The 27,355-nt window shown below is 51.1% G+C and overlaps 1 protein-coding gene across 1 annotated transcript in view; it reads right to left on the bottom strand.

Annotated features, from left to right (window-relative positions):
• Tmem132e (transmembrane protein 132E) overlaps nt 1–27,355 on the bottom strand; it is a 55,924-nt gene that overhangs the window by 4,286 nt on the left and 24,283 nt on the right. The window contains exons 2-6 of the mRNA NM_001414334.1: nt 6,863–7,793; nt 4,968–5,114; nt 4,528–4,720; nt 3,644–3,787; nt 1,397–1,602 (exon numbers count right to left, since the gene is read on the bottom strand). Of these exons, the coding sequence (NP_001401263.1) occupies nt 1,397–1,602; nt 3,644–3,787; nt 4,528–4,720; nt 4,968–5,114; nt 6,863–7,793 (1,621 nt within the window). The remainder of the gene's footprint in view (nt 1–1,396; nt 1,603–3,643; nt 3,788–4,527; nt 4,721–4,967; nt 5,115–6,862; nt 7,794–27,355) is intronic.

Below are 27,355 nucleotides of genomic sequence, written 5' to 3'. Positions count from 1 at the left end.
GTGTAACTGAGGAGATTTCCAAGCAAAGGGTAGAGGTCAGTTTCTTCTTGGTGCTTTTTATTTTATTTTAGAAGACAAAGGCAAGGTCTCACAGCTCAGGCTCGCTCTCCCTTCACCTACTCAACTCTGTCCTCGGACTGCCGGCACGCACTATCACACCTGGTTTTGTGTGGTGCTGGGGAGGGGATGCTGAAGCCAGGGCTTCATGCGTGCGAGGCAAGGGTTCTACTGCATGAATTATACCCCTACTCCCCTCTCGTTGCTCAGAGCAAGACAAAGAAAAAAAAGGGGGGGGGGAAGAAATAGGGCATTAAGCAAAGGGCAACCTGGACTTGATCTAGGAAAACCTCAGCCTACATTGCTTGGAAAAGATGCTAAAATCAGGGATACTCCCTGCCAGGAAGGTATGCACTAGTGCTTTGTCAGAATTAACCAACCATCCATTCACACAGAGGTCTCTTTTACCTGTTTTAACTAATTTAATCCTCACCGCAGTCCTGTAAAGCCTTATACTGCCCACTTCACCGTGAGGTTGTACTACTAGTGAATGAAACTAGTGAACTCAGGATTTAAACAAGGCTACTTGGCCAAAAGGCTTACTACACCCTCAGGACTCAAAGCTGCATGGCCCTAGCTCTGTAGCGGTCAGCAATGCCGCATCTCAAGTCTGGGCCCCTGCCCTTAAACAGAAATGGGCACTCGGACCAAAGCCCTGGTATGGAAAACCACATCCAAGCTGGAGGGCTCTGCTACTGTTCCTGCTTTTTGAGTCACTGCAGCCCTGAATGCAGCCTAGTTCTCCCCCTTCCCTCCCTGCTCCTCTCCATAGCCCTGGCTACCCATATGGGGCAGCTCTGAATGGCTGAGTGGAAAGTGGTAAGTATATATAGGCGTGGCCCACAGGCAGGCAGGCACTGAGATGTGGAAGTCTCCATCTTGGCCTGGGAGCTGGTCTGTACCTGTGTGTTATGGTGAGCCTGTGTCCAGCCAGGGAGATGTAGTGTATGTCTGATGTTATTTGTGTGGGTTTGTCTGCATGGGGGTCACGGGTGTAGCAAGTGCCACTGTGTTCGAGGGTGTATCCAGTCCCCTGGAGCCTTTGGGTCCCCAACTGGCCTCTATCCACTTGTTCTTGAAGACTTAGCTCAAGAAGCAGCATTTTTAGGAAGTCTGGTTTGATTTCTGGAGAAAAAGAGACTCCCTCCCTCACACCCCTTCATTTCTAGTCTACAGAGATTCCTATCATACTCTGGAATGTGTGTATGAGAGCCTGGCTGGCCATATTATTCTCACATCTCAAATGCTATCATTGCCCACAGACCGTGTGCACCCAGGGCCTTACACACATGCAGATAAGATTGCTGTCCCATGTTTACACTATGTGCTGGGGCTGTACCTTCTGTCGGGAAGGATAGGCACCCTCCATCCCTTCACTTGGCTGAGGCGAGCATCTGAGAGCTCGATGTGCAGAGGTAGCTTGGGGACCCAGACTGTCATTTCCAGGGGGGCACTGAGGACATCATAGCGGAAGGTGACTCTGGCGTTCATGGACCCTCGAGACTCCTTCCCGCTTACAAACACATAGTCACAGCTGCTGGACACCTGGGGAAAGGCAGGAACATGTAGCATGGGCATGGCTTGCCCTGCAGGTCCTCCTGCTGGGCAGTTCAGGGTACTTGAGTCTGACTAAAGGGGCCAATGAGGTTGCTGGTGAGGATATGGCAAGGACTGCTAGGGGAGAGGCTTCCCAGAGCTGTTCTCTACTGCAGCATGCTTAGGGGTGTGGAGCCAGAAGTATGAGATGGAGTCCTCCACCTTACAGGGGACATTTGACTCTTCAGAGCTGGAGTGAGGGACAGGTCCCTGCCTCCTCCATGCCATGGTAGCATGGATTTGCTAGGTGAGTGGGCAGCTGGCTAATTTCAAATAAAGGGCTGTTCCTGGAAGGTTTGGTGAAGAGGGAATGAGGAGAAAAATCTAGGATCAGGGAAGTATGAGCACAGGTGGGTGGATGGTGGCCATTGATATATATATATATTGCTTCTGCAAATGTGTGCCTACCTGGCTAGCAACCCCATGTCTAGAGGCTCCTTCTTGGAATCTAGATGCCTATTGGAGATGTGTTGCTGGGAGTAGTGTTCAATCTTTCCAGGGTGGTATTGTCAAGGTGTCAGGGTAGGTACAGGTGTCTGAGAGTACTTCAAGAATCCATGTACACATCCAACACACCTTAGAATGGATACACATATACCAGGACACTCCCATCAAAACACACCTTGGGGCACCTTTGTGAGTCTTGGGAAAGTTACCATGGCTACACTCCAAAGCCTCTGCAGTGGTAAGAGTGTTGGGTTATACCTTGCGGTGGTTGAAATGAGAATGACTCCCATAGGTTTATATATTTGAAAACTTGATTCCCCCATTGGTGGCACTGTTTGGGAAGGATTAGGAGGTGTAGCCTTGTTGGAGGAGGTGTGTCACTGGGGGCAGGTTTTGAGGTTTGAAAAGACTACATCATTCCCAGCCTGCTCTCTCTGCCTCATGCTTTGGACCGTATCTAAGCTTTCAGCTATTACCACAGCACCATATCTGCCTACCAGTTGCCATGCTTCTCACCATATAGTCATAGAATAACCTTCTGCAATTGTTAGCCCCACCAAAATTAAATGTTTCCTCTTTTAAGTTGTCCTGGTAATGGTGTTTTGTCATGGCAATAGAAAAATCAAGACTGCTCCCAATAAACTCTTCTATAAGTTGCCTTGGTCATGGTATGTTAGCATGACATAGAAGAGTAATTAAGACATGTCTCAGCCACATTTATGAACCCTGGACCATCCCAAACCCTTGGCAGTTACTTCTTGAATTATCTTAGCAGTGAGGTGGAGAGAAACAAGAAAGTCCCTTTAGTACCCTTGAAGGCAGGGGATTCCAATCACAGGCTAGGAAGTTCCACTAATGGCCTCCATAAAGAAGCCTTATTTCATAGAGATTCGTAGCAGTTCGTTTAGAAGTCTCTGAGTACTGCTGGTGTCCTAGCCATCACAGGATAAGGAAATGTGGTGGCTGAGCACAGACTCTTGGGAGGAGCTGAATCTGGTCATCAAGTCATATGTCCTGGGCTAAAGAGGAGATGGACAGAGCTGGTCTCTGAAGAGCAGCTGTGGGTAGGAGGGAGTCACAGACGGGAAGGGTCATAGGGAGGTTGTAGGTGCTGTGGTATAGCAGATCGACTCTTGCTAAGGCTGCCCTCCTTAGCTCCAGATTCTGTGAGCTTCCTGCCAAGGACTCAGGGAATATTTACCCACACCTTGCCTTATTTGAATCTCTCATATACAGGGCTTGATAATGACTTGCTGGGTTGAGGATACATGCCAACACTGCCTGTCTCCTTCTGGCCTGTCTTATTCTGCCAATATGTTCACCAGGTTTGGACGGAATAGTCCTTTGGTCTAGGGGAGGGAACATGAGTCTGAAGGAGAATATCCACGTCTGTGGGACTGAGTTGTTTGTGACACTGGGGTGCTATTTAGAATGGCAGAGAGGAGGGGCAACTGCTAGTCCACAGCAGGACAGAGGCACTGCCTAGTTCCAGGATGACCTAGAAGAGCTTGGGGGCTCTGCTCTCCCTGCCTGGAAAACTCACCTTGATGATGTCCTCTCTGTGAGACTGGCACTCCACGAGGTCAGAAACATCCAGGACAACACCAGTCACCTCGATAGCAATGACTTTAACGGGAATGGCTACAGTCCGCCCCGTCAGGATGGCAGTGTTGATGATCTCTGTGTCCTGCAGGGAGGGCAGGAGTGGTAGGTGTTCTGCTAGCTGCGTGTTTCTCTCCAGGGACACGTCACCCACTGCCCTGGTTCCTGGCTGCCACCACTGCTCAGATAGCCGTCTTCCTTTGGGGAAATGGCACACGTGTGCAGGGGCCTGCCTCTGCTCACCCTCAGGCTCCTCCTCAGATGATCAGCCCAGATGGATTGCTACCAGAAGCTTCACTCTGCATGCAGGGACCATCCCTTCCCCTGAGGCAAAGCTCTCAGAGTGACATGAGCACGTCCTCCTGGCTGCTTACAAGCACTCTGGGTGGGTCACAGACATGCTCCCAGCCTTCCATCCCACGGTGCTGCCTGCATCCACTGCCTCTTTGAACAAACCTCCCATATTCCTCCCCACGTGGTTTTTCCCTACGGGAGCTGGGTCCTTCTGAAGCACATCTCTCTCTTTACCTCAGATGGGACGAGTGTTTCCTCTGAGGGCTTCCAAAAACTTAAGGGATACCCATCGTCCCAACATGCCCTCCCAAGCAGCCCCTTTCCAGAAAATTCTTCTCTGATGACATCACCTGGGCAGCTCTGCATTCACCTCCCGTGAGTGTGCCCAGATTTACAGGCATTTCCTCAGGAGCGTTCCCTCCTCCCCGTTTCCCACCTTGCCCCTTCCATATGTACATATGCTCAGCCCTGCCCATGTGTGAATTCATAAACTGTGTTGGGGGAGGTGCTTCTTTTTCAAGGCTTGCTTACCATGGCTAGAGGCAGGATGGCTTGGACATCCCTTTGGATGACCGTCAGCTCAGTGACAGCCCGCTCCAGGTCGGGCAGGGCACTGTGGCCTCGGTAATCAATGTGCCACATGATCCTCCGCTTCACTGACTGGCTGGTGAAGTTCTCCATCTCAAAGTCCAGCTGCAGGATCTCCAGGGGTCCCTGGCTCTCCCTGCAAGGCCGGGCGGGAATGGAGGTTGGAGAGCCAGGCTCTGCAGCCCTCATAGGAATGTGCCTTTTCTGAGTAGCTGCTCTCCTCAACCTCTGGAGTCTCCCCAACCAACCCGAGTAACCCAACCCCAGAATCCCTCTTCCGATTTTCAGAAACTGACTCCCACCAGCACCGGGAAAGTCCATCTTTCTCCACAGAGGGTAGTTACCCAGCCCCCAGGGACCTATTCTGCAGAAATGGAACTCACCAGGGGGGTAAAGGTGTGCCCTGGGCCCAGGCCACATCCACAGTGGCTGTTGAATGCTTTGCCCCCGTCAGCAGCTCTGAAGTCACATGCCACTGGCCATTTCGGGACTTGGTGCCTAAGAGAGTCACACCCTTCTTGGCTTTCACCCTAGAACACAAATGAGAAAATGAGCCAGAGGTCAGAAAACGATCTGAAACTTGCTCGCTTGGTCACCAGCCCTAGGCTGGAGCTAAGTGAGCGAAGGGATCTGAACTTGGGGTTTACACTTAGCATTGGGGTGATCGGTTCTCTAAAGCTGAAACTTTGGAATTGTCATCCCTTCCGTCTTGTCCCTGGCCAAGCCTCTACTCAGTCTCTTCATACATTAGTAACCTCAGGATTTTCTCAGGAAGCCCATTAGGACTTAGAACATACCCATGCCTTTTATAGAGACAGAATCTTATGTAGCCCAGGCTGACTTTCAACTTGCTATGTAGCCATGGTGACCCTGAACTTCTAATCCTCCTTCCTTATTTTGGAGCCCTAGGATTACAAGTGTGCAACATGGTACCCAGTTTCTGGGTACTGGGGGTGAAACCCAGGTTTCATTCATGCTAGGTGAGTACCGGGCTAGCCCTAGAACCTCATCTTTTGGCTGACATGAGACACAGTAACACCCACTTCCGCTGGGGCAAGAAAGAAAGAAAAAAAAAAACTCATCCATCTTCACTGTGACAGCTTTTCAGATAGACACGGGGTGGAGGTGTCCTTTGAGTCTACAGCTCCAGAGCCTCCAATTTCTTTTTTACCATGACTTCAGAAGACCTCAAAGCCTCACCACCCCCCTCTAAATGCACCCCATGGGAAATAGGCGTCAGCTGTGCCCTAATTACCGCTGCCTAAAAGCAGGTTGATGGTCTGCTCCTTAAATCTGCATGCTCTGCTCCTGTTAATGCAGCCCAGGATGGTTGGTAAAACTCATTCACATTTAAGTCTCCATCACAGAGTCAGGTACAATACACTATAGAGATCTGTGAGCTTTGTGGGAGTGTGCCCAAGGAGGGGGTCCAGAAGGAAGTTGGGAAGCTCATGGTGATAATTCCGTTTCTAGACATATTGCTTATGCAGGGGAGCTGTCTGGTAGGACCTGTTTAATGTCTTCAGAACCCCCGATCTGACTCAAACCATATATTCCTACTTAAAAAATTATGATGTCCAGTGGAAAAGGCATCTCTGAATGCATGATGTTCTCTATAATAGACAGGGCCAGGCATCCCAGCTCCAGGAAGGTGTCCCAGAAGGACATCTCCTGTTCATCCCTAAGGCACCAACTCTTGGCTGTTCTCAGTTCTCCATGTGCTGGACTCATCTGTGATCTGGGCCAGTTACACCAGCTTGTGCCTGAGCACCCTTCCAGTCCAGATCCTGTCTTCCCCACAACCATGCTAGTAAAAGGGTTCATGTTTATTCATGTTTATTCGTGTTGCAAATCTTTCTCTGTGAGGCACAGAGCAAGAGGCAGAGGCTCTGGTCGGTAACTGGGGATATGACAGTGGATAGAGGTCCTTTTCATCAAGTCTATCTTGAATTGGTTCCCTAGAATCCACATGATGGATGACAGAAACAAAAACAAACAACAAACAAACAAACAAAAACAAAAAACAACTCCTGAGAGTTGCTCTCTAACCTCCACAAGAGAGCCATACCAGACAGGCCTCCCTCAGACAAACATGTTTTCAAAAGAAATTGTTGCATTGGACAGCAAGGACCAACAGGCTTTCAGAGATGTTGTGAGCTGTTTTGGTGAGATGACCCTGGAGATGGGATGAGGATGAGGATGCTGAGATCTTGCAGGGTCAGAGATGCACTTGACCTGAGTAGGGGAGCCCCTCCCCTCTCGTTCCCAGGACCCTTACCTAAGTGTGAAGTGTTCCAAGCTGGGGCTGGCAGCTGAAGAGGAGTTGGGTGCCAGGTAAAGGAGGATGCTGAGTACCTCTCCAGGCCTGAGTGGCCGGTCAGGCAGGCGGATCATCAGGTTGCTGTCTAGCCTGTGCTCCTGCATGGCCCTGCGCGGCGGCGGCCGGAACAGACTGATGCTGCCGATGCGCAGCAGCGGGTGCTGCGTGGGGCTTTCGGCGCGCGCGGCTGGTCCGGGCCCGGAGCCGCGCCGCGCGCTCCCGCAGCCGCCCGCTGCATCGGGGGCGTGCAGCGTGTAGTAGAGCTCAACCTGCTGGCTCTCCGCTGTCGCCTCCGGCTCCAGTCCGTCGGGGGACTTGCGGCGGGTGCTGGGCGGCGCGGCAGGGGCTGGGGGTCCGAACCAGGCCAGGGGCAGCTCCGCGCGCACCAAGCAGGTGGCCAAAGCCCCGCCCAGGCGACAAGAGCTCCGCACCTCGCGTGCGTCGCGGAAGGCGTGCAGGCGGACACAGGGCAGCCGCTCAGTGACCCCAAAGTCGTCCCAGTCGCGGCCAGCCACATAGAAGAGCACCTGTGCTACGGGCTGCGAGGCGGGCACGCGGGCGCGCACGATGAAGGCGCGCACTTTCCAGTTGACCGTCAAGCGCTCGGGGATGTCTAGGGTGCTGGACGGCTGCAGAAGCTCCCGCGCTACCACCTGGCTGGTGCTGAAGGGCCCCAGGGACACGTTGAGGACCGGCAACTCCTTGGTTTGGAACACCACGAAGGGCTCCGAGCGCTGCAGGGAGCCGTTCATCGCCGTGGGTGTCGGCGGCCGCGCTTCCTTTAGGAAGAAGGCCAGTCGAGTGTGCGACAGGCGGTAGCTGACTGGTAGTACAGGGCTAGCCTGAGGTCCAGGAGGGCTGGGGCTGGCCGGATGAGAGCGGCTGGCGGCTGTGGACAGAGAGCACAGAGATCCAGACAGGTCAGAGGAGGCTTCTGGGAACATATCTCCTGCCGAGAGCCTTCAGTGAGGTTTTATCCCCTGGTGTCCTTAAAACCTGCAAAATTATGGGTCCCCAAGATAGCTCAGGGGATAAAAAAACTTATTGCTAAGCCCGACAACCTGAGTTGGACCCCCTGGACGATCGTGGTAGAAAGGAGAGAATTGACTCCTGCAAGTTATCTTCTGACAATACTAACGCAACCTGCGCCCCCCCCCAAAAAAAACCATACAAAACAAACAAACCGACCTTGCAAAATGAGTAAACGGTTGCTGCCTCAAAGTGTGGGTTTGAGGACCTGCCAAAGGGTAGGTGCTCTGGCACAGGGGAGCGCTGACTTAGGTGATCTTTGCCACTGTATGCTGGGATAGCATTCAGCACTTGTCAAGCTTTAAAGTGTTTGATCTTCAGATCTGTCTTATGAATAGCATTGTGATCTCCAAACACTCAGTCACTTGATTTTACAGATGAAGATTACACATGTCACCCCCAAAGTACATGGGCAAAGCCAGGAGCAAAATTCAGACCCAGTGTGGGATTTTCCAGGAGCCCCTGTCACTCTGATTCCCTCCTAGCACACACTATGTAACAGGGAGCCTTTGTCCTTAGTCCCAAATGCAGTCCCTCTCCCATCTACTCAGGAAGCTACCTGGTTCTAAAAGTTCTGTCTTGGTCACTGCTGGGTCCTGTCCCCTGTCTCCCTTACCCAGTGCTGGTCTCATTATGTGCTGGTAATGAACCAAAGCAGCTCAACTGGGTTCCCGTTCCTCCCCTCACCCTGTCTCTCTCTCCCCTTCTCCTGGGCACAGATGGGACAAACCATGGTGTCCTTCCCTGCTCAATTCCCAGGACAAAGGAGGACGGCAAATAAAGGGCTACTGGTTGGAAGTCCTTCTGTATATCTTTCTGCAAGCTTTTTGAGTCTTGTTCCTCCCCACTTGAACCAAGAGGTTACAATACTGATGTGTGCCACTTGTCACTTGCATTTGAGAACAACAACAACAAATGTGGGATTTGTGCAACACAATGCAAATTCGTTTAGGTATTAAGGGTTTCTCTTGCTTGCTCTCATAATAAAACTCCAACTTACCTGGTGCCTAACTGTGACATTCAGTGTCTTTGACATGTGACAGCAGGGGTACCCTGGCCCTAGTGTTCCTTCCTAGCCTCAACTTGTAATGGGACACCTCCCTGCCATCCTCCCCCTACAGCCTCCCTTTGTTCACATCTTCTTCCATTTGACTCTCTCCTACACAAGCAAGGTCCAGGCTCCATGCCACCTTCTCCAGGAAGCCCTCCATGATGCACCCTCCACCCTGTGAAATTTCTTTCTCAGAAGGTGGCTCTCATCTCTTGCCTCATGTGGTGGTTACTTATGGGGCCTAGCCTAAGTAGACAACTACTTAGGAGCCTTCAACCAGTTACAAGTACTCTGCCATGAATGACTACAGGATCCCCCATGTCCGTCAGTAGAGACCCCAGTCAGTGCTTGGCATGCCATGCAATTCTCCCATATTCATCATTTCATCAATGTCCTTTAGACCTTGCCAGATCTACAAACATCCACACATCCTTACGGAAGCTGTGAAGGCCAAGTGCCATGGCTCTGGTGTCTCTAACCTACCTAAAACCTGCAGTTTAATTTCCTACTTCAAAGGCTAAGGTAACGGGACTGAGGAGATAGCTCAGTGGCTGAAGTGCTTGTCGTGCAAGCACGAGGATCAGAGTTTGAATCCCCAGAGCCTACACAAATGCTGTGCTCAGGGAACCCGCCTGTAATTCCAGCCTTGGCGGGTGAGGACAGCATCCTCAGGGCAAGCTGGTTAGTAGACTAACCTTATGGGTGAGTTGTGAGTTTGGTTGAGAGATCTTACCTCAGTGAATAAGGTGGAGGAATGACCATGGTTGATTTCCAATATCAACCTCTGGCTTCTACACATACATACACACATGTAAGCATGAACCACTCTTCTGTATGTGCCCATACACATGCAAACATGCATATACACACATGGATGTCACAGATACACAAATAGAACAAAAAAAAAAGGAAAGAAAAATGTTAAGGTAGCTGAATCTGATGTATTGGCTCTAATCCCAGCACATCAGAGCTGAGGCAGGAGGATGGTAAGTTTGAGGCAGCTCAGGCTATATAAGAACATTGCCACAAACCAAAAAAACAAGAAAACAGAAATGAAAGCAGCAAGGCTCTTGCTGGTTCCCAGAATCTGCTGTGGTGTGAGGGGCACTTGATCTCACAGGGCTTCTCACCAGCAGCCCATAGGACCTGCTGGGATGCCACTGGTCCCTGGAAGTCAGTGATTTCTTCAGTTCTCAGGGTTGCACAGAGCCTAGCAGCTCATCGCTGCTGGACACACTGCTCCCTGTAAGAAGTCTTGGTACTCACTGGCATAGATGATCTGAGATGGCGTCTGGAAGGTGTTTGTGGAGATGTGGGGAGCCCTTCTGCCTGGCCCTAGGTCCTCTCACACAGAGCTGCTGAGAGCTGGCTTCTAGGCAGTGTGGGAGCTCAGGGTGACAGCCTGAGTCAGGGCCCAGCAGCTGAGAACAACAGGAAGCCAGCGAACAGACACTGGCCTAGACACCAGTGGTTCTCAACCTCCCTAATGCTGTGAACCTTCAACACCATGTTGTGGTAGTAAACCATAAAATTATTTTTGTTTGTTACTGTTATGAATCATAATGTTAAGTATATTTTCTGATGGTCTTAGATGACTCCTGTGAAAGGGTCATTTGATCCCCAAAGGGGTTGTGACCCCGAGAACTGCTGCTGTTCTAGGCCAAGACTTCCAAGCATATAAGTGGCTTCCCATTTTGAGCCTCTATCTCCACTTCTGAAATTGCAGAGGTTGAAGGGCCTCTGGTCACGCCGAGTGTGGCAAGCATGGACCATGGCTCTCCCAGGCTTTGCCCTTTCTCTGCCTTGCTAAAACCCACTAGATTACATTCCTCCAGCTAGCCATTGAGGTCTATTCCCTTATTTGGCCCCTTCTTCCTCCTGAGGCTGACTATCGAGGTCCAGCAATCAAAATCTCCCTTTGGCTCACCGAGCTAACATGCTTAATTAAAATTAAACTCCTCATCCTGACACGGGGTTTCCCTTTGTACCTTTATAAACTGCCATTTTCTATGTGCCACGTCTGTCTCCTATCCAGAGGCAGTACTTCGTCCCTCTGGGACAAATACTCCGTCCCTTTCTCTTGTTCCCTTCCCCCATTCTCTATCTCTTATCTTTGTCTCTTACTCCCTGCCCTCTGCTGGGACAAGTGTTTCCATCATGCTGAGAACTGGGCTTTGGGGTTCCTGAGCTGATTCTTTTCCTTTCAGAGGCCACATCAGCCGCAGCCTTAACAGGAAGGCAACCTGAGAGTGGGGAGAACAGCTTCAGGAGTGTGGGGGCACTGCTCTCTGTGAAAGGCTTAAATACTGCGGTTATGGTGGGTATGTGCCATGCTTGACCCTCTAAGCTCAGAATCAACAATCAGTGGGTGGTGCTTCTGAAGGTAGACAGGGAGAGTCAGGCAAAGTGGAAGGTCACAAGGCTGCTAAAATAGTCCCATTTGCCCCCTTTACTCTCTTCGTGGCTGACCATCTGGAGTCTTTGGAGGCAGCCTGGGAGCGGAGGCCACCAGATGGACACTGGACTCTCAGAGGTGTGAAGGAATTGATCGGGATGAGTCGAAAGGCACCTCTGCCTCCTGGGGTCAGGAGCTAGCCTGGTCAAGCCCAACCATCAGATCTTCCAAAAAACGCCTTCTCTGCCCCAGGAATCTGAGGTGCTCTTTCTGCCTCAGGTGTGCTTGAGCTGTTCCCTGGCCTGGAGGCCCCTCTTGGTATGGAAGCCACTTCTCTGGCTTCTTCCCTTGAGTTGTGTAAGAGTTGTCCCAAGATCAAAAAGTTCCATCCTGCGGGGGAGCTCTTTAAGAGGGAAGGCAAACAATAAAAAGTAGCTGAGACCCCATATGAACAACAATGCCAGCCAACCAGAGCTTCCAGGGACTAAGCCACTCCCCAAAGACTATACATGGACTGACCCTGGACTCTGACCTCATAGGTAGCAATGAGTATCCTAGTAAGACCACCAGTGGAAGGGGAAGCCCTGGGTCCTGCCAAGATTGAACCCCCCAGTGAACGTGATTGTTGGGGGGAGGGTGGTAATGGGGGGAGGATGGGGAGGGGAACACCCATAAAGAAGGGGAGGGGGAGGGGCTAGGGGATGTTGGCCCTGAAACCCCGGGAAAGGGAATAACAATCGAAATGTTAATAAGAAATACCCAAGTCAATAAAGATGAAAAAAGAAACTGATCATCCAAAGAAACTTATAATTCTAAACTTGTCACTTTGTATACTGGTAGTATATTTGTGTTCATGAAACTGGTATTTTTTAAAATTTAATAAAACATTAAGTGTTTGAACAAAAAAAAAGTAGCTTCATGATTCCCTGAGATGGACCAGATTCCCTAGGCCTCTCCCAGCCTGAATAAACAATAAAGGTAAGCCACCCTCTCAGAGGAAAAAAGGGTTGAGCTGCCAGGACTCAGACAAACTGAGTTCTGCAGAGAAAAAGCTAGGAGCAGACACTGAGCTGCCAGCAAGGTGTGTAGACCAGAGTCATTTGGAAAGGACACTCTCCAGCCCATTGAGCTGCCTGCAGGCTGTGCAGTGTGCTCCAGCCTCCCTGCCCCGTGCACCATCACCTATGCTGGGGTGGACCTCGGTGAGGGTGAGGCAGCTTTGAGTCACTTCTGTACCTCACTCTCTCCTTCCTCCCTCTCTTTTCAAAATAGAGTCTCAAACTTGCTATGTAGCAGGGGATGACCATGATCTTTGATTTCCCTGCCTCTATTTCTGGAGTGCTGGGGTTACTGGTGTGTAGCATGTACTGGTTTTTGTTGTTGCTGTTTGGGATTTGTTTGTTTGGGTTTTTGTTTGTTTGTCTCCCCCCCCCCTTTATTTAGAGGTGCCAGGCAGGGCGCTGAATCAAGAGCTTTCCCCATGCTAAGCAAACGCTCTACGAATGGGGCTGCATCTCAAACCCAAGCACAGAGAGCCAGAGAGCCTTTCTTGATTGAGGTCCCTCCTAGGCTAGGTGTGTAGTACAGAATTCTGCTGCTCCTGCCCACCAGAACTTAGATCAGCCAGGACAATCACATCAACAAGTGTCCTGCATTACTCAAGCACATAGGATGTATTCAGCACACAGTAGGCCCTCAACCAATGTTCACTGAAAGGGTGAAGTGCTCTGAATAGTAATGAGCTTCTTGCTGGTGAGGCATCTGAGAGGAGCCTGGATGGCTCTGAGGGAGGGCTTCAGGCTCTGGGCCTTAGTGGCGTTTATCCTCTTTCAGTGACCTTGTGGATAGGGACACTGTTCTGAAAGGGGACTGACAGCATTCAAGCTGATTGGAGCACTGCTGTTTTCCTGTTTGTGGCACGGTGGCCCACAGAAGCGCTTGTCACCCCAGAGAGACACCCAGTCACTGCATCCTGCTGGGGCCATAAGTCTCCTGTGTGGTGGAGCAGGGTTCGTCTCTGGCCCGGATCCTGTCTTCACCCAGAAGGAAGTTGTCTGGCCTCTAGAGGCTCTGGTTTCCCTCGGGAAGTAGGAGAGACTCTGGAAGATTTTTGCTTGTTTTTGTTGTTTGTTTGTTTCATTTTTTCCTTTTGGTGGCTGGAGAGTGAAGAGTACAGGAAGGGGGGTCACTAGGTCACTGGGGGGCCCGGGGTTTCAGGGATAGTAGGTAGTATATGTGCCAGCATACACAGTGGCCTGAGACTTAACACAGCTCTAAATATCAGACTGCATGGAGCAAGGAACAGGCTTGGGAAGTAGAAATACTAGACTCTGTTTCTCTATCTCTGTCTGTCTCTCTTTGTCTCTGTTTGTACCCCCCCCCCCGTGTGTGTGTGTGTGTGTGTGTGTGTGTGTGTGTGTGTGTGTGTGTGTGTATGTGTATTTAACACAGGGTCTCACTATGTAACAACCAGACTGGCTTTCAACTTGGGATCCTCCTGCCTCAGATTCCTGAGTTCTGAGATTACATACATTTATACCCCTGTATCTGCTTTGGAGAGGTCCTGGAAGACAGCAGACGCTGGGTCATCAGATGTAGGGGAATCCACACAGAGACGCAGGTCAGTAGTGGGAGAGTGACAGGTGCTTTAGGGTAAGACAGTGAGTGGTAAGGGCAGCTGGGAGCACACACAGAAACTGCCCATGGGGGTTGGGGATTTAGCTCAGTGGTAGAGCGCTTGCCTAGGAAGCGCAAGGCCCTGGGTTCGGTCCCCAGCTCCGAAAAAAAGAACCAAAAAAAAAAAAGAAAGAAAGAAAGAAAGAAAGAAAAGAAACTGCCCATGACCTTCAGAGTAGCCTGAAAGCCCACACATGCCCCTGCCTTATGCACACATGCATATGCAGAAGCCCACCCATGCCTGTTCAGCCCCTCAGCACCCCCAGCAGGTTGCCCACTGCAGTTCTCTGGCATGACACTAGACTCTAAGGTCAGCTGCCTCTACACTACAGTGTGCCCCACTCTGCCTTCGTGGCTTGCTTCCTTCTACTTTAGGCCACTGGCCACATTTGGGTGCACGGGACTCTTTCCCTTGTTGGTATCTTCTGCACAGGGAGATTCTCTCTGTCATTTTTGTCTTCTGATGGGGTTCATGAGCTGGACTATGTTCCCCTAGTTGATATCACCAAGATCTGAATGAAGCTGTTTGCAGAGAAGGTCTCTCAAGAGGCCCTAAAGTATTATGAAGCTGTGGGGCCAGTGTGGCAGATGTTGTCATAGGAGACTTTATAAGGAGACAGCGTACACACACACATACACACACACAGAGGCAATATGACATAAGACAGGAGAGGCCAGCAGGAAGAGCCCCTTACTGCACTAGACTCTGTCCACAGAATCTCCTTTGTCTGCCCTTAGAACTGTGAAATGACACATCTCAAGTGCCCAGGCCACTCTCCTGCTACACCTTGTCATGGTGTCCCTGGCAAACGAATACTTGAAAACTGGCTGCTTCTGCCCCTCACAGCCTGTTTCCTCTAGTAATGGATTGTGCTGTGTGAGGGAGGGAGGGAGAAGACAGGCTGAGGCTGTCCAGCTTTTGCACAGGGATGACTGCCACCCAGGGCCACGCCAGCCCCTTTTCAGACTAACCCTCAGGAGGGATCCTTACTGTAAGAGCTGGTCCAGGTCTATCCTCTGCACACTGGAAGGATGAAGCAATGAGAAATACCCCGCTGGAAGGGTATCCTCTCTACCAGGACCCAAGGGAAGGCTTGCACATGGGGTGGGCAGCTCGGGAGGATGCATTTTACTCAGGCTTGGCAATCCCCAACTCCCAAAGCTCTTCTTTCCACTGATCTCTCTGTGCAGCTCAGGCTCTGGATCCAGTGTCGAGCTGATGATCAAAGGATTCCCACATTAGCTACTTCTGTGATTATCTCCCTGGGACCAACGGAGGCTGGATCACATGCCAGTTGGCCTGTATAGAGTTCCCACAAACCACTTCCACTGTTACACCCATGAGCCTGTGTTTTGCTGCATATGCCTTTGCATCTGACCTAGGACAGGACAGATAGAGGGCCTGTGCTGGCTTTGTGCAATGCAGCGAGGCTCCCAGTGGATGCTTGACAAAAGTCTCACTCCCCTGTATGATGATAGAATACATGGGGGGGGGGAGGTGGGAGAGCAGAGTTCTCTCCCTCTTCATTTCAGACTGACCCTAGGCACATGGGATGGCCCTCTCTTCGGACGCGGAGGCTAACCCTTTCCTCTTTATTGAATGCATAAATAAATCTTCCAGGAAGCTCAGGGTTGGGGGCGCTGGCCGCCTCCTTGCATCTAATCACGACCAGATGCCTCCTGCCTCTACCTCTAATTGTCCCTAAATCAAAACTAATCACTTTGGAAAACAAAGTGTCATTAAGCTTTGGAGAGTTTGAGGCAGTAGAGCCCAGCTGTGCTCATGGGTGCTGGACTGTTTGCTAGCAAGTGTGTGTGTGTGTGTGTGTGTGTGTGTGTGTGTGTGTGTGTGTGTGTGTGTGTGTGTTTTCTCTGAGTTAGAATGAAGAATAAGATCAGGCAGGGCCTTAGGATCCAGGCAGGCCAGCAGGCCAGCAAGTCAGGATTCCAAAGGAGAGTTTTGGACTCCTATGTCTACCTACGCCCTGGATACATGAGGTCGGCATCACAGATGTTTTAATGAAAAGAAGGTAAGGGCACCAAAGAGGCAGATTCTCGTGGTCTATGGGCAGTCAAGACGACAGTTTATGATGAGAAATATCCAGAGCCCATCACAGTTCCTGGACTAAAGTGCCAAAGGAAGCCTGTGTTGGTCAGACCTGTGAGTGGATTCACGCATGGGTGGATGAATGAATGGGAGGGGGCAAGATCCACCACTGAGGCAGGTGATGAGCTCCCTAGGGACCATGTGTTCCACATTCAGGGGTCAGCCTGCCGCCCATTTTCCCTATGCTGTAAAGCTGGCATGGAAGAGAGCTCTGTGTGGAGGGAGGACTGCGCCCTGACCGGCTCTCTTTGGGTTGAGCAGCAGGTTTGGCTTGGTATGCCCTCTGTGACCTATGTCCTAGCAGGTAAAAGGAAATAACCAATGGCAATGTGTGGGACAGCAAGGAGAGCCTTGCTGCTGTGAGGAGAGCCTTGCTATAGAGAAAGATCTTTCAGCGAGCGAGTGAGTGAGTGGGTAGCAAATGGTATCCACTGTTCGCAAGGAGTTAAAGACATGGGGTGTTCCCCTGCTCCACAGGAACAGTGTCAACCACATAAACTGTGCAGGAAGCAACTTCAAAGTGTTCTCGCTGCTCCTTCCTCCTCCTGAGCTCAGGATGAAACAAAGAGCCTGGCCCTGGTGTGTGTTAAGCAGCTGCCTGCCACTGAGCAACATTCTAGCCTCAAAATGTGTTATCAAGGGACTGGGGGTGCCATTCACAGCCCAGCTTAGCACAAGCAAGGCACCAGGTTCAATGCTTAATGACACCAGCACACACACACACACACACACACACACACACACACACACACATGCACATGCAAACGTGCACACTCAAAATCATACACATAAATTATCATACAAAATTTGTATGATACTTACATACACAGTTACACAGTCATACACATGCACCCACATGATGACTCATACACATACACACACAATCATATGCACACACATCATGAGCACACACAATCATACACACATACTCACATGCACATATACTTATACATACCAATATACACATGCATGAACATATGTGCAGACACATACACAATCACATACACACATGATCACACACACACACACACACACACACACACACACATGATTTTAAAGGACTTGAAACTATTCACATCTTTTTTGAACCCTCCCTTGAGAGAGTACTAGGCAGGACCACGATGAGGATTAATGCAGAAAGACGCTTGCAGCCATGAAGTGCTTTCCCAAGAAGACAAGAATCAACTTAAAATGTCTGACAGGAGGGTTGGGTTAGAAATGCAAATGTATGGAAATAGATACCTGGATCGTGTGTGGATAACGTTTGCAAAGAGGCGGTTACTCAGGGGAGATGCTCAGGATGAGAAGGGCTGCAAAGTACCAGGGACCACATGGTTTGTCTGCGGAAGTAGACAGACCAGAGAGGGGATGCGTCAAAATGCCAATATGTCATTCTAAGAGGGAGTTATGAGTGATGTCATTTTTTTTACTTTATCCTTTTATTATAAACAATTTTATTATAAACAATTTCCCAGTTGTTTACAATGAACACGTGTGGCTAATAAATTGAAAAAGGATAGATGCCTTTTTAATGGAAGAAAAGTGGTAGGAGCTGTACTAAAGTCTTTCAAAAGGAAGGAAGGACAGAAGGGAAGAAAACCTGTATGGCTTTGGTGCCATACAAACTCATATTTAAATGACAGCTCTGAGGCTTCTAGCTGTGTGACCTTTGGCAAGTCACTTAACTTTTCTGAGCCTCCACCTCTTACATCTGTAAAATGAGAGTCATAGTCTGTTTCACAAAGCACTGTAAACAAATTGGGGTCCTCAGGGATGGAGCTGGTGCACGCACTCATTTCCTCCTGCGTTTACATTCATTGACAGTCATTGGTTAGCTCAGGAGGCGGGAACTGACCCTGTTTCCTCCTCCTCAGAGCACTGTTTGGCCAACATTCTGTCAACTTCTGTTAGGTTAAATGGGAGAAGTTAAGAGGTGACAGGTGCACAATACAGGGTCCCAAGAGGCACAGAGGCTGGAAGGAGTACCAGCTGTTGGGGCCCTAGAAGCCAGCCAGGAGGTCCAGCCAGTGGCCTGCTGTGTGATCGGTGTCAGGGCCAATCCTCTCTCTGGATCTCAACCTACCAGCCTGGGAGAAGAGGTAAGTCCTGCCTCATGCCACATGGATGAGCCAGGGAGGCCTATTCCAAACAAGGGGAAAAGCAATGACAGCCGAGTCCCTTCCTCCTAGGCAGGGTTTCTCTGTGTCTGGGAACAAAGTAACTCCAGCTTTGCCCACTCATGCAGTGACTAGCACACGCCTACTTCTGGAGGTTTGTAAGTGCCACGAAGATGCCATCCCTAAAGATGTGTTCTCACGGCAGGCTGGGGTGCATGGAGAAAGAGAGGCTGCAGAAGCTTCCAGCATCCCAGAGCTCCCAGGTGCATCAGTAGCCTCCTTGTACCCCTAAATCCTCAGGTGGCCTTGAAGACTGCCACTCCCCACCTCCTACCCCATGCTGGCAAGAACCCAGGGCTCCAGAGTGTCCTAGGTTGGGCAGAGGGACGATAGGTTCTGCTCTCTGCTGCTCTAGCCTTTCAGGAACCGCTGTCCCCACCTGCTGGGGAGCTCCCTTCTCTCCACTGCAAGGGCATCGGGAAGAGGGCATATGTCAGGAGGGCTCAGCAGTTATCAGCTGTGTGGCCCTGAGTAGGAGGCTCTGCACTCCACCTTGGGATCCTTCCCACTCTGTAAAATGGACTGAGAACAGTGCCTTTCAGGGAGATGCTTCTAATATTTCTAATGAAGGATTGTCCACCCGGTGTCCCCAGCCTGGCTGATATCTGAGTGTGATTATCATCTCCGTCAACTGCATCCCCACATGGCCTCAAGGGTCAGGGCTCAGGCTCTCCAAGCCCCAACTACTGAACGTCCTACTGCGTCCTCCCTCCCAAGTGGAACACCAACACTAGTGCTCCTGTGCTGACAGTGGGGTTTTCCGCTTTGGTAAGGCCCAGCTTTTTCCTTGATTCCAGCACAAAGTCTTATACCATTTCTTGTTGGATAGAGCACTACAGAAATGAATGAACGGATGAATGAATGGATGAGGTGATTTGGGGAAGCTGTACCTATTAACATTTACCTGCATAGTCTCGGGCCCTCTGCCAGGTTCCCTGCCATGCCCTCTCTTGGCTCATCAGTCCTGAACTGGCTACTCCTTTTGCTATTTTATCCACAACCCTCCACCAGCAAGCAACAGCTGCTCCTTAGAGTGAAGGCCACTGGGGCAGCCAAGACAGGGCATGGGGAATGCTTCTAAGATCTAGGGAGAGGATCGGGTACCCAAGGAAAGGTGACCAGGGGCCCACAAAGCTGCTGTCGAGACAGCCCTTGCAAAGTAGAATCAGCTAGCTGATGCTGATTTGGGGAACCCAAGGTCCAGTGGGCAGAGACTTGTTCACAGTACACAGCCACACAGCATCAGAACTAGCACTTTCTGGGTCCCTGCCTGCCAACCTGGAACCTCACCACCAGACTGAAAGGCTCTCTCTCTGGTCCTGGTAGTTGGCTAGTCTGTTGTCCCTTCCAGTCTCTGCTATAGCGGGATTCTGGGAGAGTCTCTCCTGGAGGGTTGGGGACAGAGGAGAATGAGAAAAGGAAGCTGGGATGGGTGTGAGTATCTTGTAACTTAAAGTACAACCCAGGCTGCTGTTCCTGAGCGACGAGGCCCAAGGCAGAGAGCCCAGAGGCTTAGGATCCTGGAAAGAAGTCTAAAGGGGCAGGGTGGGGGCAGTGGCTAGCTGGAGAAGAGTCTTCTCGTGCAAGTGCAGTAACTTTGTCCCCCCTCTGTGTATGTGTTGAGAGCCTGTGTCTGCCCCTCTGCAACTGTGACGCCAGGATTGCCTCCAGAGGCCCATGAAGACAAGAGACTTTGTGTTTCTAGCCCAGCAATTTTTTGCCCTGGAGCTACTATTGTGGAAGGTCCAAGGCCATGGGCTCCCATGTGAGGGCCCTTCTGTGATAAAGGAGATGGGCAAGGATGGAGGAAGTGGGGTCAAGGGGCTACAGGCCTTGGGACTGGGGTCAGTCAGTCAGTATACATCTAGAGATGAAAGGACTCCTTCAGACTCCGGGACTAGCCCTTTGTCTCTAAGTGTCCCCACTACCTGCGGCCCCTGTCCAGGCCAGTCCCTAGGGCATGGAAAGCTCCATGACCAGCCTTCACTATTTGAGACACCACTGTGACCAGCCAACAATCGAGTTCATCCATTGTCAGAGGAAACCAAGGTAGCTGGGGCTATGAGACAACAACTGGCTTGCTCAGCTAGCATTCTTTTACAATCCAGATCACCCGCCCAGGGGTAGCACTGTCCCTGCCACATCAATCATTAACCAAGAAAATGCTCCCACAAGTTTGTCTACGTGTCAGTCTGATGGAGGCAATTCTTCAAGTGGGATCCCTTCTCCCTAGTTATGTCTAGGTTTGCTGACAAAACCCACCGAGCACAGGGATGCAACCAATCACAGACGCATGGCACTGAAGGACCTTTGGAGACAAAAGCCCTGTCTTGGCCAGACAGGAAGGGGGCACACACAAGCAGCAAGGTCAGTGTGGGAGCGAAGGACTGAGGGAGGGATTGAGTCTATCTGCCACAGGCTTCTGACTTGCTCTGGAACCCACCTACCTAACCCAGCAAGCTAGGCAGGGTCTGGGGAGGGAAAGAACCTGAAATAAGACATATTGAGAAGAGGCAGGAGGGAAAGCCCGAGGGAGGGAGGGAGGGTGAGTACAGTAGCTGCTGTGAGGAGAGGGAGGAGGGAGCCCCGGCAGGAGGAGAACTGGGGAGGACTGAGAAGGAGGCCAGTACCTGTGCAAAGCTGCATGCCTGGGCTGGAGCTGAGCCTGCGGGGGAGGGCGGGGGAGGGTGCAGTGCCGAGAGAGTTATGCTAAATGACTAATGTGCATTATCCTAATTATAGCGGAGCAAGCTGAGCCCCCCACCAGCGTGGGCTGCCTGCGTGTGTCTTCTAATAAACAATTAGCTCCGAACAACAGAAAAGGAAAGTGTGCCTCTGTGTGTGTGTGTGTGTGTGTGTGTGTGTGTGTGTGTGGAGAGAGAGAGAGAGAGAGAGAGAGAGAGAGAGAGAGAGAGAGAGAACAAGACCCTATATGTTAGCATGCCTGATGGAGTAGGGGTGGGCCTTGGCAAAAAAGCTCTGGGAAGACAAGTCACCCCTCCAGCCTGTTGATGAAGGCTGAACAAAGACAAGGATTACAGCAAATGGCAGGGCCCTATCTGTGCAGGGATAGGGTACGGGAGGATCCAGCTAACCTTCGGAGTTGCATCTAGAGTGCTAGGCACTGGGCCATGCCACTGGCCCTCACTATAACCCCTGTGGGAAACAACAGCATCCTTAGTTTTGCCAGGGAAGTTCACAGTGGAATGCTCAAGGACACACAGCTGGAGTGAGGCCCTGTCAGCCATATTTCCTCAGGGGCTTCCTTGGCACATGAATAAACTGGGGGTCTCGACGGTGTACCGAGGGATGAGACTAGTCCTCACTGTAACTGCAGACTGGAGACTGCTCTACTAAGGTTCTAGAGAGGTGGGAGAGAGTGAAGACTGAGCAGCCCAGCTCTAGTGGGGCTCTGTGGGGACTCTGGCAAGGAGGGGATACAGAGAAACAAGGACTGCTGGGGAACACCAAAGAGGGAGGAAAGTGAACCTTGCCAGCTCCAGCAGGCCTTTGTCCTTTTCCCCCAATTGTCCCTAACCCTGTACTCTGCCTGGGCTGGTGTCCTTACCTCAACCTCCCAGCTTGGGCCAACTCACAGAAAGCTGGAGACTGTGATGTTGGGAACAGCAGGCGTGTGTACCTTGAAAGGGAATGAAACTCTAGGGGACCTTGTTACCTGCTAGGGGAACTTGGGCCTGTTTTCAGCTTGTAAAATGGAGAAGGTCAGCAACCAAGATGTCCTAGGTTGCCTGGGACAATCATGATCTTGATACCTGATGCTTCTCAGGCCTAGAATGAGGTAAACCTGTAACCCTTCCTTCTCTCCCACAGGGTAGTGGGCATGGCCTAAAGAGTCTTTACATGATACAGTGAATGCACCACGTTAGGCCCTAGGTGGTCTGGGCCAGTTTTCCAAGCAGGAAGGGGAATGGGAGTTCTTGAGACTCATCTGCCTATGAATGAGTGAAAAATCACAACACATTGGACTTCAGCCACTTCCTTGTTGAACTTCATCAGCAAAATGGTTTCTGTCCTAGTTAGTGTCAGCAGTTAGCGCGCCATTGCCTACAGTCTTCTGAGGGAGTCTCAGCTGAGGCATTGCCCAGATCAGATTAGCCTATGGCTACATTTTTGAGAGATTATCTTGTCTGATAATCTATGGGAAGGTCCAGCCCACTGTGGGTGGCATCATCCCTAGGCAGGTGAATTTGGATTACATAATAACATCTAGCAGAGCCAGAGAGTGAGGCAGTAAGCAGTGTTCCTTTGAGGGCTTAAGTTCCTGCTGTGTTTCCCCCTCAGTGATGGTCTGTGACCAGGAAGTGTAAACTGAAATGAACTCTTTTCTCCCCTACACTGCTTTGATTGTGGTGTTTACCACAGCAACAGAAAAGCAGACCAGAACAGGCTCACAAAGCCCTCTAAACACAGCTGACCAGGGATGTGAGGGATGCTTTACAAATACCCTGGCCTACCAGAAACACCTGCAGGCTTACTCCTCCACTCATCACGGAGCCTTCCTATTGGCTCTGACCCCCTCCAGGCATCCCTCAAAGCCAGCAGGTTTTCTGGCTACCATGCAGATGGACAGTGGGCTAGCTCCTGTATTCTCAGCATCTCTAATGTGGCTTAGAGCCTCTCCCGCTTTTGAACTGTCCACCTTACAGGCACAAAGATGGGTCCAGAGAGGAGGAAAGCCCTCCCACCAGGAGCTCTGCCTCACTGAAGCTCCCCTCCCTGTGTGGTGCTGACTTTCTGCTCCCTAGACAACAGTCCTAAATATCTCAGTAATTCCTCCATGCCCTGCAGTGTCAGTCCCTACCCCTCTTCTGTCCTCTCCCCAACCCACACTCCTGAGCTACCCCCAGCCATGGCTCCCAGGCCTCTGGGGGCTTGCACTTGTGCTTCACCTGTCTGCTGAGCTGGGTTCCCACATCCTTACATCCTTCTTGCAGATGGTGCATCTCCCCTGAGGCTTTCCTTGCTTTCTCCCCAGGAGCGGGCTGGGCCTTGTCCTCTAAGAGCTGCTCATACCCACCTCTCTGCCAAGGCTGGTTTGCTGTCTCCAATTTCTTATAGATAGTGGCCTTGCTGAGGACAGGGAGTGGCCAAGCTTTTATGGAGCGGCCAGCTTGAAGTGCCTTGTGAAATATTAGGGTTTGTAGCTGACTTTCGCAGGCATGCGCCAAATAAATATTTATCCAGCTCAGCTCTTCAGAGACCCTGCTGGGAACCGCTGCAGAGAGAGGGATTCAGAAGGGAGAGACCTGCCCTTAAGGAATTTGCTGGCTAACAGGAAGGCCAGACAAGTACATAAATAGCCTGCTAACAGGTGGGAGTCTTCACGGGAGTGCCTGGCTCAAGCACCAGCATCCCACACGGAGAAACAGAAAACGTGTCACAACAGGGACATCAGCTTCTGAGACTTCTGAGTGCTGAGGGACTGACTGGGTAGGAACAGAGAGACTTCAAGAAAGGAGAACAAGGTCCCAAGTGTGGTTAGGGTCAAAAGGCAGTTTGGAAGGAGGGGCATGTGGTAGAGATACACAGGCTGCTGAGACCAGACAAGGCAGCATGATGTCAAGAAGCCCAACTTCTTAAATGCCAGGCTGGGGAGTTAAGCTCTGAAGGTTCTCCCTGGGGCTCTGCAGAGGGTCCTCATTCCCTACAGCGGCTTTACTGTGGATTTTTGCACAGGCTCTTACCTGTCTCTTAGGTTCTAGACCCTTAAGGATGCTAATCCATTCAGATGTAGCAATGGGGAGCCACTTGGGCACCTGAGCAGGGGAATGGCACTGTATTCTAGGGCAAGCCTCTGCCTGTAGATGCTAACAGCAGCAAGGAGAAGCTAGGGACCTGGGCTGCTGCTCCCAGGGGCCTGCCAAGAGGCTAGAGAAACCTATGATATAACGGTATCCAGAGCTCATCACCCAGGTCAGCTAGGCAAGAATGGCAAGTCTCCCCACCTAGGGTGCTGCTGGCATGAGGTCCAGGGTACCACCCACTGCCCTCCTGGGAAAGGCTGCAGCCCATCTGACTCGCTCCACTGTGCTCCAGTCTACCTTGCTCTCCCACATTCCTGCCCCTACCTATTTCTACTATGGGGGCCTGGAAACCCAGCCTGGGGGCACAGTTGGGAGGCGGGGAGTCACACACGGAACTGAGCCCAGTACCTCCCCCAGTCTCCCACAATGCACTTCTCCACTCTTGCCTAATGTAACTCGCACACCACATTGTAAGACTTGGAGGTCCTCTGCCTTCAGGAACCCTGTCCTGATTTCACAGATGAACTGGTTCACTGCACAGCCAAGCTGGTTCACAGATTCCCCCAACCCCCATTCCAAGAAGCCTGAAATGGCAACAATTCAAACTCGATCCCCACCCCACCCCCACCTTGGGGGAAACAGTCAAAACTGATGCATGGTGCTGCTGTGAGGGCCCTGTGGGAGGGAGGGTAGGCTACTCACTCAGTCATGCCTTTACCACCCTCTCTCTCCAGACTCCAAATGTCAGATGGAGTCTTCAGTTACAACATTTTCGAGGTTCCCTGAATCCCACATTTCTGCAAAGACCACAGAAAGCACCAACACCTCTTCATGGCTAAGGCCACCTGCTCCCCTGGCTCAGCCTAACAAGATAACCCCCTGCCTGTGTTCTGTGTGTTTGAAGTGCCCACAGTTGGCTCTGGTTGCCAAGCTCCAGGCCCCTCAGTTATGAGGAGAGACCAAAGGCAGAGAGGTTGGCAGCCAACACTCCCGACTCAGGGGCAAAGGGAAGGTCCCACTCAGAAGGTCACAGTTGTGGCTGGGATGTAGCTGCTTGGCTGATTGTTTGGCCAATCTGTATTGCTGTATAAGCTCCACCTTGGGGCCCTGTCAGCACGATGACAAGACAAGAGCATCAAGCTGTTACCTTCATGACTTCTGGGCTACATCCCTTCAGACCAGAGCCACAATCTCAACCTTGGACAGAGGACAGAGCAACTCAGCTGCTTCCTAGGTTCTAGATCTGGGACTCTGGTCCAGGTCTACTGTCCTAGGGAAGGGTGACATTAAGATACGTGTATTTTGTCATCTTTTCTTGTCCCTAAAGGGACTGTCCAGACTCTGGAATTCCTCTGAGAAGCGAAAGAGGAGCAGTGTTTGACATTCACAGCAAGCTCTTCCAAACACACCAGAGGTTATCTATGCTAATACGATGATGTGGGAGGGTATGTTCATTGGCAGGAAATCCGACCACAGGTTGGAGAACTGACACTTTCAGTCCCGCCCACTGGCCCTAGGCATTTAGGAATTGTAGTGTGGGTTGAACACCAATGGCTGAGGGACTTCACTCATTGTGTCTACTTAGGGGATCCTCCATTAGAAGTCTACAGTGTGGGGAATGGGAAGCTACTGGCTTGGAAAATACAGCCATGTGACAGGAAGGTGGTGCACCCCAGAAGAAATGGGGCAGATTTCACTTGTCGACCCCCTTCATGGGGCTGTTGTCTGTGTTCTTGATTAATTTCCACAGGAATCAAAACAGTGAGTAACTGCCCTGAGGCTACATCAGCAACCTGCTGAAGTCGAGGCTCCCAAAAGTGTGGGAACCTTGGGCTCCTTCTACTTGCAACTAGAATATAGAATTGGGAGTGGAATTGGGGCATGGAGTCCTTAGCCTGTGAGGTCTGCATCTCTCTATAGGAGTTAATAAGAACCAAACTGAGTTAGAGGGCATCTTTTTGGTGTTTTCAGGAAACTGTAGTATTACTCGCTTACGTTTGAGCTCCCTCTGCTTCCACCCCCTCCGACCCGTGTGTGCGTGTGTCTCTGAGAGAGAGAGAGAGAGAGAGAGAGAGAGAGAGAGAGAGAGAGAGAGAGACTGAGAGAGAGAGACACTGAGAGAGGGGGCAGGAGGAAGGAGATGGGGAGGGGGGAAAGGAGACGGAGAGGGAGAGGGAGAGGGAGAGGGAGAGGGAGAGGGAGAGGGAGAGGGAGAGGGAGAGGGAGAGGTATGGTGTCCAGGTATTATAAACAGAATAACAGATTCCCTTAGGGAAAGAAGTGTTTGCTGCCCACCAAAGATGAGGAGTCCTCGTCAGGACAACTATGAGCCCATCTTTCTCCCAACTAAACACCTTCCCCTCACACCATGCTGCTATATCAGTCTGCTTCCCTAAGGCCCGAGGGCTGCAGGGACCTTTACCTCTCCCCAGTCCCTAAGTGATATATCTTAGGACCTTCCTAAATCCCAGTTGAACTTGGCTAGAGAATGGCACATCAGGGAAGCAGTCCTAAGAGTTAGAAACGAGTTAGCCATTTCTCAGGTCAGAAATGCCAAAGAACTGCCTCACAGTGAACTCCCCATCCCCAGGAGGGACCCAGCCTTGGAAGCCCTGAGCCTTCACTGAGGAAGTTTCACAGCCCCGGTGATCTTCCATGTGATTGGCTACCACTCAGAACACTCGGCTTCATCTGGATGTGGGATACAGCTGGAGACTAGGAAGGACGGGAGTCGAGGAAACAGAAACAGCCATGGCTCTGCTCATTACGAGGTTGGTGGGATCCAGAGTGGCTATGACTCGGGTCCGGTGGTAAATTCAAAGGCTCAGCCCTCAGCCTGGCACTATTAGGAGGTGGTGGGACCTTTAGAAGGTGTAGCTTAGCAGGGTGATTACTGGGGAGGGATCCTTGAAAGACTTACTGGGACTCCCCCCCAACACATACATCAACCTTTCACTTTCTGACTTGGAACGGGGGTGGTTTTTCTCTGTCATGCACTTCCACCAGAAGTCTAAAGGCAATGAATTTACTCAACCACGGACTGGAACTGGTAAAGTCATGAATGAAAAGCAAGAGTTTCTCTTCTGAAGGTGATGCTGGCTACTTGCTATAGCTGCTGGGGACTGGAGAGATGAATGGAGCACTGGGTTACTACAGACACACTTGCATGCCACCGTGTAGAAAGAAAATCAGCACGCACACACATACACACCATTAACAGTTTGTTCTGTGTTAGCCTCCTGCTTCCCCAC

The sequence above is a fragment of the Rattus norvegicus genome, chromosome 10 (genome assembly GCF_036323735.1).
Source record: "Rattus norvegicus strain BN/NHsdMcwi chromosome 10, GRCr8, whole genome shotgun sequence".
Lineage (NCBI taxonomy): Eukaryota > Metazoa > Chordata > Mammalia > Rodentia > Muridae > Rattus > Rattus norvegicus.
This window is presented reverse-complemented; position numbering and strand designations above follow the sequence as displayed.